Source organism: Gopherus flavomarginatus, chromosome 2, assembly GCF_025201925.1.
Source record: "Gopherus flavomarginatus isolate rGopFla2 chromosome 2, rGopFla2.mat.asm, whole genome shotgun sequence".
NCBI classification, from domain to species: domain Eukaryota; kingdom Metazoa; phylum Chordata; order Testudines; family Testudinidae; genus Gopherus; species Gopherus flavomarginatus.
Window position 1 is genome coordinate 22,759,223 of NC_066618.1, and position 17,024 is coordinate 22,776,246.

At 46.4% G+C, this 17,024-nt stretch overlaps 1 protein-coding gene across 1 annotated transcript in view; it reads right to left on the reverse strand.

The window, feature by feature from the left end:
- NCAPG2 (non-SMC condensin II complex subunit G2) overlaps positions 1-17,024 on the reverse strand; it is a 141,900-nt gene that overhangs the window by 107,240 nt on the left and 17,636 nt on the right. Inside the window, exon 6 of the mRNA XM_050942218.1 lies at positions 13,379-13,513. Coding sequence (XP_050798175.1) covers positions 13,379-13,513 — 135 coding nt within the window. The remainder of the gene's footprint in view (positions 1-13,378; positions 13,514-17,024) is intronic.

Here is a 17,024-nt window from a genome sequence, read left to right on the forward strand (position 1 = left end):
GCGGGGGGGGGGGGGGGCGCGGAGGGGGAGAGAAATCACTGAAGGGAGGGGGGTCTGGAGATGCCCTGGCCACTCAAGGATGCGAGTCCCAGCTGGAAGAGGAGGGGAGGGGAGAGACAGAGTTCCCCCTCCACCATTCACAGAGCAGCCGGGGCTGAGTCAGATCAAGCCCCAGAAACTTCCCCTGGCTGCAGCACCGGGGTGGGGGTGTCTTGGTGTGGAGGAGGAGGAGGAGGAGGAGAAGGGGTTGGGTCAGGTGGGATGGAGGGGTTCCGAGTGCAGGGTTGGGTGGATGGGGGGGTGCAGTTTCCTGTACAGTGACCCCTCCCCCCACCTGCACACCCAGATCCCCCTCTACCAAGCCCCCTCTGCACCCAGAACCCCATCAAATGAGCTCCCAAAACCCCACTCCCCGCATCAGGAGCCCCCTCCACCCCACTGAGCCCCATGCAGCTGCACCCTGATTCCCCAACACCAAGTCCCACTCCCCCAGACCACTCCTCACCACCTTCCCCTGGAATCCCCTGCAGAGTCCCATTTCCCCTGTACACAACCCCACACCAAGCCCCTGTTTATCCAAAATTTCCCCCTGCACCCAGACACCCCTATCCTGCAAGTTGTCCATAACCAGATTGCACAGAACCCTGGTACTCTTGAAGGAATTCTGCACCAAAAACACTGCAAAGTTCTGCAAATTTTATTTGTCAAAATAACACAATATAATCAATCACACCTTTTTCAATTATTTTGGTAATTTATTTCAAAATACTTGTCAGCACATAATTGAAAATGGTGTGATTATATTATTTTGACAAAATACGCAGAGTTTTAAAATATTGTGTGCAGAATACTTAATTTTTTTGGCACAGAATTCCCTCAGGAGTAGAGTGTGCAAGCTGAATATCCACGGATATAAATTTAATATCTGCACAGTGCTCTATGGATTTCCGAAAGGGTTTAGTCCTCTCTATGTGAAGAGCAAGTGTACGCCTAACATCCAGCGCGTGAAGTGTCTGTTCCTCCCTTTTAGCATGTGGCTTGGATAGAAGACTGGAAGGAAAATATCCTGGTTACTATGGAATTGTGAGACCACCTTTGGCAGGAAGGCTGCATGTGGCCACAGCTGAACCTTGTCCTTGAACATGACCGTGTATGGTGGTTCTGAAGTAAGAGTTCTGATCTCTGAGACCCTTCTGGCAGAAGTAATGGTGACCAGGAGGGCCACAGTTCAGTACAGGTAGAGCAGAAGGCACATTGCCAACAGTTCAAATAGGGGGGCCTGTTAGCCTTGCCAGCACCAAGTTGAGGTCCCGGGAAGGGAGTGACTGGCGTATATGGGGCTATAGCTGCTCCAGCCCCTTAAGAAAACAACCACAGATCAAGTTTGAGAAGACCACTAGCAAAAGGTCGAGATTGCAACTAGATGGACACTAATAGAGGATACTGTTAGGTATAGCTGTTTTGAGTGGAGTAGGTAATTTAGAATAAAAGGCCCATGTTGACTGAGTAAGCGAGATGTCCTTCTGCGCTGAGCGGATAGAGAATCTCTTCCACTTTGCCAGATAAGTGGCTCTAGAGAATGGTTTCCTGCTCCCTAAAAGCACCCCGTCAACAGGCCCAGAGCATGCTAGTTCTGTGGGGCTCAGCCATGGAGCTTCCATGCCGTGAAATGAAGAGACTCAAGGCTCGGATAACAGACAGCTGTAGTCTTGAGCGATCAGATCCAGAAACGGGGCAGGCTGATTGGCATGTCCACTGAGAGATCTAGGAGAATGATGAACAAGTGCTGATGCATCCAGGCCGGGGCTATCAGGATAAGACACGTCCTATCCCTTCTGACCTTCAGCAGGACCCTTTGTATGAGAGGGATGGATGTGAACATGTAGAAGAGATGGTCCATCCGAAGGAGGAGAAAGGTGTCGTCTGTGAGCGAACCTGGGCTGTAGCCTAGGAAGGAGCAGAACTGAAGACACTTCTTGTGCTTTATTGCAAAACAGGTCTACCTGGGGGTTGCCCACCCCAGGAAAAATGGTACTCAACATCTGGGCGAATGGACCACTCAATGGTTGGAAAAGAATCTGCTGAGATGGTCCACTAAATCGTTCTGTGACCCCGAGAGGTAGAAGGCTTTGAGGTGGATCAAGTGGCTATGCAGAAGTCCCAGAGGCGAAGAGCTTCCTGTTATATGAGGGAGGAGGGCACTCTGCCCTGCCTATGTAAAACATTGCCGTCATGTTGTCTGTAAGGACTGACATGCAGTTGCCCTCCAAGTGGGTTTGGAACACCTGGCAGGCTAGGTGCACTGCTGTCAGTTTCCTCATGTTGATGTATAACAAGAGTTCCTCCAGGGACCAGAGGCCCTGAATCCTGAGGGTCCCCAAGTGAGCCTCCCCATCCCATCACCAACACGTCTGTGATGGAAGATGTTGGCGGTTGGGGCCTCGAGAATGTGACTACTGCACATGCTGTCCGTGGGTCTAACCACCACCCATGGAAAATCACCGACAGGGGAAGTGAGAATGCCCTGTCCAGATAGTACTGGCCCGGTGCATAGACCAACGCCAACCAAGTCTGGAGATCCTGGAACGATAGTCTCACATATTGCACCACATAGGTGCATGATGCCATATGCCCCAGGAGCTTTACACAGTTTCTTACTGTGGTGATGAGGTGATTCTTCAGGCTCTCCATGAACAACCTTACAGCTCTGAACAGATTTTCCAGGAGAAAGGCTCTGGCCTGGGTCAAGTTGAGAACCACCTCAATGAATTCTATCCTTTGAACCAAGGAAAGGGTAGATTTCTGCACGTTTATCAACAACCTGAGGGCCTGGAAAGTTGACTGTATTAACTCCACATCTGCCTCCACCTGGGCCTTGGATTGACCTCTGATCAGTCAGTCACCGAGGTAAGGTAGACCTGAACAGCTTGTCTCCTTAGGAAGGCTTCGACGACTGCCATGCACTTTGTGAACACGCAAGGGGCCGCTAACAGGATGAATGGCAGCACCATAAATTGGTAGTGCATGTGGCTCACAACAAGTCATAGGAACCTTCTGTGTCCCCAAAAAACTGCAATATGAAAATATGCATCCTTCAAGTCAAGGGCAGCATACCAGTCCCTTGGATCCAGAGAAGGGATAGTGGAGGCTAAGGAGACCATGTGGAACTTCAGTCTCTTCATGAATCCATTGACATTTTGCAGGTCCAAGATCGGTCTGAGATTGCCATTGGCCTTCGGGATTAGGAAGTAGAGGGAATAGAGACCCCAGCCCCTTAACTCTGGTGGAACCTCTTCCGTTGCTCTCACCTTTAGGAGCGACTGCACCTCCTGGGCCAGAGGTTACTCGTGAGAAGGGTCCCTGAAGAGGTATTGCAATTTGGTACCAGGTTCATCACCGAGGCCTGGTTCCTGCTCCAAGAGAGATGGTGCAGGACCTCTGGACTCCGATGCAATAGGACTCCTGGACTGTGGACCCTGGACTGGCTGAAAAGGGTCAGGGATTCCAGAATGGATACTGTAGTGACATCTGCCATTGGGTTGGCGGTCAGGCTGTTGGCAGAATATCCAGGCTCATCTCAGCTGTTGGGCATCACTAACTGGAGTTGCTTCTTGGTGACAAGAACAGAGCAGTGCTGGCCGGTAATGGAGAAAGGTGCAGGGAGGGAAGAAACCAGTGCTGCAACATCATGGCTGGCTTGCTCTTTGATGACACCTAAGGTCTCGATACCATGGCCATCCTTACCTCTGGTGCTGCCACTATCTGCTCCTGAATGGCAAGGGATGGTGATACCGGGAAGGACAGTAACTCCCTTTCTGCCTCAAATGTCTCCAGCGTGGATAGTAGCGCCAAGGCCAAATTCCAGTGGCTCTCTTTTGGCAGAGAGTCCAAAGGTGCTGGACTCAACTGTGCCCTTATTGGGGCCAGAGTCAAAGGTACCATACTCATCACTGGCATCTGAGTGGCCGGCATGGGTCACACACTGTCAGCATCTCAATGCCCTGCAGACTTTGGGGTTGGGGAATGTCCCAGTCAATCTTTTTCGGTACCGGCAATGGAGAGCAATGCCAAGAGTCCCATGCTGGAATTGTCTTCCTTAGCACCAGAGATCAGCGTTGGTGCTGGGAGTACTGAGCCATACATGCAGAGTCGTTCCTAGAGCATTGTTCCACTTCTCCAGCACCTATCTCCCTTAGAAATGCCAGTGTGCTTCTTACTGAAGCCAAAGTACCCAGTGTTGGGTCAACGTGACTCTGCTAGGAAGCGGGACGAAGCACTGCCTCCATAAGGAGGAACTTAGTTCTGGGCCTAAAGCCTTTGCAAATCCTGCAACGCTTCTGCATTTGTCTCTCCCCCAAGACACTTGAGGCAGATGGAATATTGATTGCTAACCAGCATTGGCTTATGGCATGATGCACATGGCTTGAACCCTGGGGTCTGAGGCCTACCCTGATGCCAGGGAAGGGCTAACCCCACTAAGCGGTGTCTGCTACTAACAAACTCAAACTCTAGAAAAAGAAGTATTTACAGATAATCAGCAAAGTCCATTGAGAGAGGTACTGAAAAACAAACAAAAAACACACCAAGGATGAGCAGCAGTTCCAGCGACTGTCATGGGTGGTAAAAAGGAATTGAGGGGTCAGCAGAGCCCTATACAACAGTGCTATGAGGGCATGACTCCTAGGGGCAGCAGCGCTGACCTAACAGATAGCCCTGAGAGAAAAAAAACTTTCCAGAGGCGGTGCTCGGGGCAAGCACACACCTACATTGGAATGGACATGAGCAAGCACTTGAAGAACTTAAGGTAACAGGTAATGTTTCCTAAAGAAAAAAAATTGCATATATTTAAGTGATATTCTGATTGTTTAAGAAAAGTTGTAAGATTCTTAAGCATTTTTATTGCCTAGTATAACTGAAGGATTACTTAGTATTTATTTGTACTGCAGTAGCGCCTAAGGACTCAAACTGGAGATCAAGAACCCAATATGCTAAATACTATATACGCATGCTCAGGCTAAGTTCTCCAGGTACTGTACAGTTCACCTGGTTCTAAAAGCCCCAGAATAAAAATTTTAAGTCAGGTGTAGAACCACATTAATGCACTATCTTTCAAAAGGCAGAGAACCTGTTTGCACATAGTGGTGATTTTCTGAAGTCTTCTTTTAATAAGAAATTTGTTCCATAGTCAAAATATTTCAGCCTGAGGAAAACTGGAATTGTGGTTTGTCTATGAAATAATAGGTCTGTAGTAACAAGTAAAGACCTTATAAAAAAAACAAAGACCTGGAGAAACAAGCATACATGTTGATTTGTTGCTGAAAGATATACAAATGTGTAAATCTGCATTAACAGCTAGTTTTCAATGCTTTTATTGTCCATATATAAATAGGCAATATTAAAGTAAACCAGATCATTTAGAAACTACTTAACTAGAGCAACAAAATTATTTAATATGGCTAATATTACCCTTAATTCATACAATTATATTTAGTTACTATAGCATAGGATGTGACCAAGCAAGCACGGTTCTCAGACTTTTTCAATACTTTTGAATGCACTAAGTCAAGGGGACAGTTACAAATTTAAAATCTGTTTTTGCTGTAGTATTAGAAAAAAAAATAAGCTTCTCCTCCCCTTCCAGAATAAAACTAGTTCATTACCATACTTTCTCCATTGGCTTAATATATATCGGTTGCAATCCATGCAATGGCATTCTAAGGTGCGTAATGTATAGACCTCAATATTCCCTAATGTGCAAACCAAAGTAAAAAAAGTTACAGCTGAAAACAATTCTTCACTGAGGCCTGGTCTACACTACGCATTTATACCGATTTTAGGAGAGTTAAACCGATTTAATGCTGCACCTGTCCACACAACGAGACCTTTATATTGATATAAAGGGTTCTTTAAACCGGTTTCTGTACTCCTCCCCGACGAGAGGAGTAGCGCTGAAATCGGTATTACCATATCGGATTAGGGTTAGTGTGGCCACAAATTATTTGGCCTCTGGGCGGTATCCCACAGTGCACTGCTGTGACCGCTCTGGACAGCAATCTGAACTCAGATGCACTGGCCAGGTAGAAAGGAAAAGCCCCGTGAACTTTTGAATTTCATTTCCTGTTTGGCCAGCGTGGAGAGCTCACCAGCACAGGTGACCACGCAGAGCTCATCAGCACAGGTAACAATGCAGTCTCCTGAGAATCAAAAAAGAGCTGCAGCATGGACTGCACGGGAGGTACTGGATCCGATCGCTATATGGGGAGAGGAGTCTGTGCTAACAGAACTCCGTTCCAACAGATGAAATGAAAAAACATTTGAAAAAATTTCCAAGGTAATGGAGAAAGGCCACACCACAGACTCCGTGCAGTGCAGAGTGAAAGTTAAGGCACTCAGACAAGCCTACCAGAAAACCAAAGAAGCAAACGGAAAGTCCGGGGCAGGGCCGAAAACATGCCACTTCTACGCTGAGCTACAGGCAATTCTAAGGCGGTCTGCCACCACTACTCCACCCCTGTCCGTGGATTCCGATGTGGGGGTGGTAATCTCAGCCATGGCTGAGGATTCTGCGGACGGGGAAGATAAGCAGGAGAAAGAGGAGGACAAGCTTGCAGAAAGCACACAGCACTCCGTTCTCCCCAACAGCCAGGAGCTTTTTCTCACCCAGATGGAATTACCCTCCCAGCCCTCCCAAGCCACTAGCCCAGACAACGAAGCCATGGAAGCGACCTCTGGTGAGTGTACCTTTGTAAATATAAAACATGGTTTAAAAGCAAGCGTTTTTTAAATGATTGATTTGCCCTGAGGACTTGGGATGCATTTGCGGCCAGTACAGTTATTGGAAAAGTTTGTTAACATGTCTGGGGATGGAGCGGAAATCCTCCAGGGACATCTCCATGAAGCTCTCCTGGAGGTACTCTAAAAGCCTTTGCAGAAGGTTTCTGGGCAAGGCAGCCTTATTCCATCCACCATGGTAGGGCACTTGACCACACCATGCATGTAGCAAGTAATCTGGTATCATTTCATGACAAAGCCTAGCTGCGTATGGTCCCGGTGATTGCTGGCATTCAAGCAACATCCGTTCTTTATCTTGCTGTGTTATCCTAAGGAGAGTGATATCATTCATGGTAACCTGGTTGAAATTCAGGAATTTAATTAAGGGGACAGAGATGGCCATTCCTACTGGGCTGTTTGCCTGTTGCTTAAAATAAATCCTTCCTTGCAGGTAGCCAAGCGGGGGGAGTGGAGTGGGGGGAAAATGCCGCTGAGCTTTTTTGTGTTTGGCTAGCAGGGATCTTCCCTGCTACCAGCCACGTGGTGGGGGGAGGAAAGGGGGTGATTAACAGTGATCCCCCCTGATACCAGCCACGCAGTAGGGGGAGGAGTAAAGCGATCGTCCCATAGAATTGGATGGGGGGGGTGGTTTCTGCTGCTGCATGTTAACAGGAAAGAAGCAGCACTGAACGGGATTTGCTTGGTATTTGGGAAAGGAGGGCACTGTGTAATATGAAGGCTGCAGAAGCCGAACGACAATGGCTTACCATAGCTGCATGCAAGCTGAATTCTGCTGCCCGGGCCTGCATCTGTGAGGTCTGTAACACCAGAGCCGCAGGTACTCAATATTAAGATACAAAATGCGACCTTGTAGTGAAATCACATGTGCTATGTAAGGTGAATAGTGTTGTTCACTGTGAAAGAGTATAACCATTGTTCTGCAAAATGTATCTTTTTAAATACTTCTCTCCCTTTTTTACCTCCCTCATGCAGCTGCAAATTTTTCAAGCCTCCCTACTCCATCCCGAAGGCTATCTCAGATAAAGCGGAGGAAAAAAAAAAAAAGACGTGTGACGAAATGTTCTCGGAAATCATGGAAGTAACCCGCAATGAAAGAGCTCACCTAAATGAGTGGAAGGATGTGGTATCAAATTACAGGAAAGATGCCAGTGAATGTGAGGACAGGAGGAACGCTCGAGATGAGAGGTGGTGCCAGGAAGATCAGAGGTGTAGGCAGGAAGATAGACAGGGGAAAAAGGGAGGTGGTGTTGCCTTATATATTAAAAATGTACACACTTGGACTGAGGTGGAGATGGACATAGGAGATGGAAGTGTTGAGAGTCTCTGGGTTAGGCTAAAAGGGGTAAAAATCACGGGTGATGTCGTGCTGGGAGTCTACTACAGGCCACTTAATCAGGTGGAAGAGGTGGATGAGGCTTTTTTCAAACAACTAACAAAATCATCCAAAGCCCAAGATTTAGTGGTGATGGGGGACTTCAACTATCCAGATATATGTTGGGAAAATAACACCGCGGAGAACAGACTATCCAATAAGTTCCTGGACTGCATTGCAGACAACTTTTTATTTCAGAAAGTTGAAAAAAGCTACTAGGTGGGAAGCTGTTCTAGACTTGATTTTAACAAATAGGGACGAACTCGTTGAGAATTTGAAAGTAGAAGGAAGCTTGGGTGAAAGTGATCATGAAATCATAGAGTTTGCAATTCTAAGGAAGGGTAGAAGGGAGTACAGCAAAATAGAGACAATGGATTTCAGGAAGGCGGATTTTGGTAAGCTCAGAGAGCTGATAGGTAAGGTCCCATGGGAATCAAGACTGAGGGGAAAAACAACTGAGGACAGTTGGCAGTTTTTCAAAGGGACACTATTAAGGGCCCAAAAGCAAGCTATTCCGATGGTTAGGAAAGATAGAAAATGTGGCAAAAGACCATGTTGGCTTAACCACGAGATCTTGTGTGACCTACAAAATAAAAAGGCGTCATATAAAAAATGGAAACTAGGTCAGATTACAAAGGACGAATATAGGCAAATAACACAGGAATGCAGAGGCAAGATTATAAAGGCAAAGGCACAGGCACAAAATGAGCTCAAACTAGCTATGGGAACAAAGGGAAATAAGAAGACTTTTTATCAATACATTAGAAGGAAGAGGAAGACCAAGGACAGGGTAGGCCCACTGCTCAGTGAGGAGGGGGAAACAGTAACGGGAGACTTGGAAATGGCAGAGATGCTTAATGACTTCTTTGTTTCCGTCTTCACTGAGAAGTCTGAAGGAATGTCTAATACAGTGAATGCTTACGGGAAGAGGGTAGGTTTAGAAGATAAAATAAAAAAAGAGCAAGTAAAAAATCACTTAGAAAAGTTAGATGCCTGCAAGTCACCAGGGCCTGATGAAATGCATCCTAGAATACTCAAGGAGTTAATAGAGGAGGTATCTGAGCCTCTAGCTATTATCTTTAGGAAATCATGGGAGATGGGGGAGATTCCAGAAGACTGGAAGGGGGCAAATATAGTGCCCATCTATAAAAAGGGAAATAAAAACAACCCAGGAAACTACAGACCAGTTAGTTTAACTTCTGTGCCAGGGAAGATAATGGAGCAAGTAATTAAAGAAATCATCTGCAAACACTTGGAAGGTGGTAAGGTGATAGGGAATAGCCAGCATGGATTTGTAAAGAACAAATCGTGTCAAACTAATCTGATAGCATTCTTTGATAGGATAACGAGCCTTGTGGATAAGGGAGAAGTGATGGATGTGATATACCTAGACTTTAGTAAGGCATTTGATACAGTCTCGCATGATATTCTTATAGATAAACTAGGAAAGTACAATTTACATGGGGCTACTATAAGGTGGGTGCATAACTGGCTGGATAACCGTACTCAGAGAGTAGTTATTAATGGCTCCCAATCCTGCTGGAAAGGTATAACAAGTGGGGTTCCGCAGGGGTCTGTTTTGGGACAGGCTCTGTTCAATATCTTCATCAACGATTTAGATGTTGGCATAGAAAGTACGCTTATTAAGTTTGCGGACAATACCAAACTGGGAGGGATTGCAACTGCTTTGGAGGACAGGGTCAAAATTCAAAATGATCTGGACAAATTGGAGAAATGGTCTGAGGTAAACAGGATGAAGTTCAATAAAGATAAATGCAAAGTGCTCCACTTAGGAAGGAACAATCAGTTTCACACATACAGAATGGGAAGAGACTGTCTAGGAAGGAGTATGGCAGAAAGATCTAGGGGTCATAGTGGACCACAAGCTTAATATGAGTCAACAGTGTGATACTGTTGCAAAAAAAGCAAACGTGATACTGGGATGCATTAACAGGTGTGTTGTAAACAAGACACGAGAAGTCATTCTTCCGCTTTACTCTGCGCTGGTTAGGCCTCAGCTGGAGTATTGTGTCCAGTCCTGGGCACCGCATTTCAAGAAAGATGTGGAGAAATTGGAGAGGGTCCAGAGAAGAGCAACGAGAATGATTAAAGGTCTCGAGAACATGACCTATGAAGGAAGGCTGAAGGAATTGGGTTTGTTTAGTTTGGAAAAGAGAAGACTGAGAGGGGACATGATAGCAGTTTTCAGGTATCTAAAAGGGTGTCATCAGGAGGAGGGAGAAAACTTGTTCACCTTAGCCTCCAATGATAGAACAAGAAGCAATGGGCTTAAACTGCAGCAAGGGGGATTTAGGTTGGACATTAGGAAAAAGTTCCTAACTGTCAGGGTAGTTAGTTAAACACTGGAATAGATTGCCTAGGGAAGTTGTGGAATCTCCATCTCTGGAGATATTTAAGAGTAGGTTAGATAAAAGTCTATTAGGGATGGTCTAGACAGTATTTGGTCCTGCCATGAGGCAGGGGACTGGACTCGATGACCTCTCGAGGTCCCTTCCACTCCTAGAGTCTATAAGATATGCGGTGGCGGGATGCAACACTGGGGCTGCTGTGTGATCAAACTGACATCCTCCGACGTCTGGTGGAGCTTCAGGAACAGCAGCAGGGTCACAGAGTGCCACTGCAGTCCCTGTGTAACCACCCTCACCACGTTCCATATCTTCCTCACACAGACGTGTAAGAACGCATGGGGGAAGGCTTCGTGCACCCGCCCACTCCAACCCCGTGGATAGCCCAACCAAAAGGCTGTCATTACTTTGAAATATTTTTAGTGGCCTTTTCCTTCCCTCTTATCCTCCTCTCAAACCACACCCACGCTACCTTGTCAGTTTTCTCCCTCTCTTTATAATGACTTTTTAATAAAGAATACATGATTTTTAAACGACAGTGACTTTATTTCCTTAAGCAAGCTGTAACTGAAGGGGGAGGGTGGGTTGCTTACAGGGAATGAGTCAATCAAGGGGGGGGTTCATCAAGGGGAAACACACACAGTCACACCGTACCCTGGCCCGTGATGAAACTTGTTTTCAAAGCTTATCTGATGCGCACCGCTTCGTGGTGTGCTCTTCTAATCGCCCTGGTGTTTGGCTGCGCGTAATCAGCGGCCAGGTGATTTGCCTCACCCTCCCACCCCGCCATAAAGGTCTCCCCCTTACTGTCACAGAGATTGTGGAGCACACAGCAACCAGCAATAACAATGGGGACATTGGTTTGGCTGAGGTCTGAGCGAGTCAGTAACGTGCGCCAGGACGCCTTTAATGACCAAATGCACATTCTACCACCATTTTGCACTTGCTCAGCCTGTAGTTGAACAGCTTCTGACTACTGTCCAGGCTGCCTGTGTATGGCTTCATGAGCCAGGGCATCAAGGGGTAGGCTGGGTCACCCAGGATAACTATAGGCATTTCAACATCCCCAACCGTTATTTTCTGGTCTAGGAAGTAATTCCCTTGCTGCAGCTGTTTTAACAGAGTAGTGTTCCTGAAGACGCAAGCGTCATGAACCCTTCCCGGCTATCCCACGTGGATGTTGGTGAAACGTCCCTTGTGATCCACCAGTGCTTGCAGTACCATTGAAAAGTACCCCTTGCGGTTTACGTACTGGGTGCCCTGGTGCTTCGGTGCCAAGATAGGGATATGGGTTCCATCTATCGCCCCACCACAGTTAGGGAATCCCATTGCAGCAAAGCCATCCACTATGACCTGCACATTTCCCAGAGTCACAGCCTTTCGTAGCAGCAGCTTAATGATTGATTTGGCTACTTGCATCACAGCAGCCCCCACAGTAATTTTCCCACTCCAAATTGATTCTCGACTGACCGGTAGCTGTCAGGCACTGCACGCTTCCAGAGGGCTATTGCCAGTCGCTTCTCAACTATGAGAGCAGCCCTCACCTTGGTATTATGGCGTTTCAGAGCAGGGGAAAGCAAGTCACAAAGTTCCAAGAAAGTGCCCTTACGCATGCAAAAGTTTCGCAGCCACTGCGAATCATCCCAAACTTGCAAAACTATGCGGTCCCACCAGTCTGTGCTTGTTTCCTGGGCCCAAAATCGGCGTTCAATGGCTAGAACCTGCCCCATTACCAGCAGGATCTCCAAAGCGCAGGGGCCCGCGGTTTGAGAGAATTCTGTGTCCATGTCCTCATCACTCTCGTCGCCGCTCTGCCGTAGCTGCCTCCTCCTCGCTTGGTTTTGCAGGTTCTGATTATGCTGAACCAGGACCTGCAGAGACTGCACGAGAATGTGCGAGGTGTTTACAACGTCCACGATTGCGGTATTGATCTGAGCAGGGTCCATGCTTGCTGTGCTATGGCGTTTGCACAGTTTACCCAGGAAAAAAAGGCGCGAAACGGTTGTCTGCTGCTTTCACAGAGGGAGGGGTGAGGCTGTACCCAGAACCACCTGCGACAATGTTTGTTGCCCCATCAGGCACTGGGATCTCAACCCAGAATTCCAAGGGGTGGGGGAGACTGCGGGAACTATGGGATAGTTACCCACAGTGCAACGCTCCGGAAATCGACGCTAGTCTCAGTACATGGACGCACACCGCCGAATTAATGTGTTTAGTGTGGCCGCATGCACTTGACTTTACACAATCTGTTTTACAAAACTGGTTTATGTAAAATTGGAATAATCTCATAGTGTAGACATACCCTGCGAAGAGATCAGGTTTAAGACTTCGGCAAATGCAGTACAAATCTAAGTTTGCAGAAACTGATAGTACTTCCATAATTCCAAAAGTGGGCTATGATATGGAATCAGGAGGGTAAGAATTATACTGTAGTTAAAGGAGGTTACTCACTTTGGAGTGTTTTTTCCCTTTCTTGACAACATTTCTGAAGCACAGAACAGTTTGTCTGTGCTGAAGGAGACAAAAGTCAAGGGAAAGCCTGTTTCACAATGTGTGTATTTGCATAATAACAGATAGGGCCAAATCCTGCTGTCTTTACTAAAGAAAAAAAGATTCACTTTGGGGTAAAAAACAAACAAACAAACAAACAAACCAACCCCTACACATTGGCTCTTAGCTCCATAACCTGAAATAAGTGGTGAACTGTGTCTAAAGCCCACTATATAACTCATTACGAACTGGTACTTCCACAAACATGATGTCACAAAAAGACTAATGCCAAAAAAAGTTAACATTTAAAATATTTGAAAACATATGTAAAAGCATAGTGGGAAAAATGTCTGTTTACCTCTTCTTTTTTAATATGGTTAACACTCATAAAGCACTGAAGCAACATATCTTTTACTTCATTAGTCTCCTCTAGATCATAATCAAAACACAGTAACGTCTGGTGTAGATGCCACAGACGAAGTATATCTGCACCCTAAAAAAAATGAAAAAAAAAAACAGTTATGCTATAGTGAAAGTAAACCTAATTACACTTTTAGACTTTGTGTCTAAGAGCTTTCCTGCCAACCACACTTCAGTTTCAGGACCTGAACAAGTCCTGTACCATATAGGCAGGGGTACTTTTTCAGACTGCATAAAACATTAACTAACTTGATACCGTGGAAATGGAAACAAATTAAAACAACACGCATAACCACAGAAAAAAAGGCTTGCAGTGAATCTGACAGTCCAAGAGGAAGCCAAGGAAAAGAAACCAAAGATGACTAGGATAAGGAGAAGAAACAAGATAATGTTGCAGAGGCGTGATGAACCATGATAGAAACAATTAGAATGATAACGAGATGATAAAAATGAGACAGACGATAGAGGAAACAATTTCTTGGGTACTGCCACAGGTGTGCACAGTGCTTTAGAAAACACAGTTCAGACAAAAATCGTCCAAGAAAATTAATCGAAATCAAACTGAAATAAAGCAAGCAATTAAAAATGAGATTTGAGGCTGGGAGCTAAGAATTATAGTTCATCAGCAATGGACAGTTAAGCAAAAAGAGTGGACATGCCTCTGGAGCACGTTGGTTATGGAACTGCAGTTATGTCTCTGCCTCGGTTTCCCCTAGTGGCCTTTCAATCAATTCAAGGAGGCTTGTATACAGTCAATAATGCCCCTTCTGGGTCTGGTTTATTTAATCAACTGCCACATGGTATGTAAACAAGCCTTCTCCCTCATCTGTAACTCCCTAGGCTTCTCCACTGCCTAGTCTCTCCCCTGATGACTCAGGGAATCTCCTAGGCCTTCCTATCCAGAAAGCTTTGTAAGCTCTCCTCTGGAAATCTGTGTTCTGGGGTAGTTTCTCTCCCCAGAAACTTCCTCTGTAGTCTGGCTCTCCATAAAGCCCAGGTGTTCCTTCACTAATTAACTAATGCTCAGCTACCAAAAGACACCATAATAGAGGTTCAATTTAAATGTATACCCCAAATTAAAAAAAAAAAAAAAAAGCAGTAAGAAAACCAAAGAAGTGCCACTGTAGCTAAACAACAAAGTAAAAGAAGCAACAAGAGGCAAGAAGACATCCTTTAAAAGTGGAAGTTAAATCCTAGTGAGGAAAATAGAAATAGAAAGGAGCATAAACTCTGGCAAATTAAATGTAAAACTATAATTACGAAGGCCAAAAGGTTCAAAAAGTAATACCACAAAAAAAAAAAAAAAAAAAAAAAAAAAAAGTACCTCAGAAGCAGGAAGTCTGCTAAAGAACCTATGGGGCCACTGGACGATCGAGATGCTAATGGAGCACTCAAAGGTAAGGCAATTGCAGAGAAACTAAATGCATTCTTTGCATTGGTCTTCATAGCTGAGAATGTGAGGGAGATTCCTAAACCTGAGCCATCGTTTTTAGGTGACAAATCTGAGGAACTGTCCCAGATTGAGGTGTCATTAGAGGTGGTTTTGGAACGAATTGATAAATTAAACAGTAATAAGTCACCAGGACCAGATGGTATTCACCCAAGAGTTCTGAAGGAACTCAAATGTGAAACTGCAAAACTACTAACTGTAGTCTGTAACCTATCATTTAAATCAGCTTCTGTACCAAATGACTGGAGGATAGCTAATGTGATGCCAATTTTTTTTAAAAGGGCTCCAGACGTGACCTGGGCAATTACAGGCCGGTAAGTCTGACTTCAGTACTGGGCAAACTGGTTGAAACTATAGTAAAGAAGAAAATTGTCAGACACATCAATGAACATAATTTTTGGGGGAAGAGTCAACATGGTTTTGTAAAGAGAAATCATGTCTCACCAATCTACTAGAATTCTTTGAGGGGGTCAACAAGCATGTGGACAAGGAGGATCAAGTGGATCTAGTGTACTCAGATTTTCAGAAAGCCTTCGACAAAGTCCCTCACCAACGGCTCTTAAGCAAAGTAAGCAGTCATGGGATAAGAAGGAAGGTCCTCATTAATTGGTAACTGATTAAAACATAGGAAACAAAGGATAGGAATAAATGGTCAGTTTTCAGAATGGAAAGAGAAATAGTGGTGTCCCCCAAGAGTCTGCACTGGGACGAGTCTTATTCAACATATTCATAAATGGTCTGGAAAAGGGTAAACAGTGAGGTGACAAAATTTGCAGATGACACAAAACTACTCAAGATAGTTGAGTCCCAGGCAGACTGTGAAGAGCTCCAAAAGGATCTCTGAAAACTGGGTGACTGGGCAACAAAATGGTAGATGAAATTCAATGTTGATAAATGCAAAATAATGCACATTGGAAAACAGAAAACTAACTATACATATAAAATTAGCTGTTATCACTCAAGAAAGATCTTGGAGTCGTTGCGGATAGTTCTCTGAAAACACTCACTCAATGTGCAGCGGTAGTCAGAAAAGCAAACAATGTTGGGAATCTTTAAGAAAGGGATAGATGAGACTGTAGCAGGGAAGTCCCCTGCTCCTGCCCTTGAAGGGCTTAAAACAGCCCAGGAGAAGACTGTGGCTGGGACAAGAAGCCTGGGCTGATTAGGGAAGTTAGGCTCAGCTGTGGCCAAGCCCCAGTCAGGCCCAGCTGGCCCCTATAAGAGGCTTTGAGCCAGAAACCCAAAGTCTCCCTCTGCCTGTAGAGGTAGAAGGGCCTGGCTGCAAGGAGCTAGAGCGAGGATACCCAAGTGGAGCAGGGCTGAGGAAAGGCAGAGGAGCTGGGGAGCTCCAGCCTGGAAAGCCCCAGGCTGTGGCCTAGCACAAGGTCAACAGGTACTGGGCATTGCAGAGGGCAGCCCGGGGTAAGCCAAGGCAGCAGGTCCAAACCCTCCTTGCCAGTGATGAGTAGGCTGATACTGCAGTCTGCCGCAGGGTGTGGGGCTAGACCAGGACTGCACAACATATGGCCCACGGAGGCTCACTATGCGGCCCGGGGGGGGATTCTAAGTCCCCCCACACATGAGAAACACCGTGCTCTGCAGGCAGCCCAGAGCCTTTTCAAACCCGGCCACGGCAAGGATTCAAACAGCTCAGGGCTCCCTGCACCTGTGGCCAGCCCAGAGCCTTTGAATCCCCGCAGCGGCCAAGATTCAAAGGGCTCAGGGCTCCCCGCACCTGCAGGCAGCCCAGAGCCCTTTGAATCCTGGCAGCCACTCCCACGGCCAGGCTGGGGCTGGGATTTAAAGGGTTCGAGCTCCCCTCAGCGGCAGGAGCTCTGGGCCCTTTAAATCCCTGCCCCAGCCTTGCAAAGCTCCCGGTTCCCCCAGCCCTGGGCCCTTTAATTTGCCCCTGAGGGCTCCCAGCCACTCTTCAGCTGGGAGCCCCTGGTTGCTTTAAAATAAAGTATCACCTCCCCACCCCCAACCTTCCTTTTTGGCCCACAGCTGTTTTGGTGGGGCAGCACTGGGGAAAGAGGGTTTGTTTCCGCAGTGCTGGGCGTTGCTGGGGTGGGGGGCCAGGAGGTGCTGAGGGGGGGTGTTTCCACAGGGCCGGGGGGTTCAGCCCTCAGCTGTT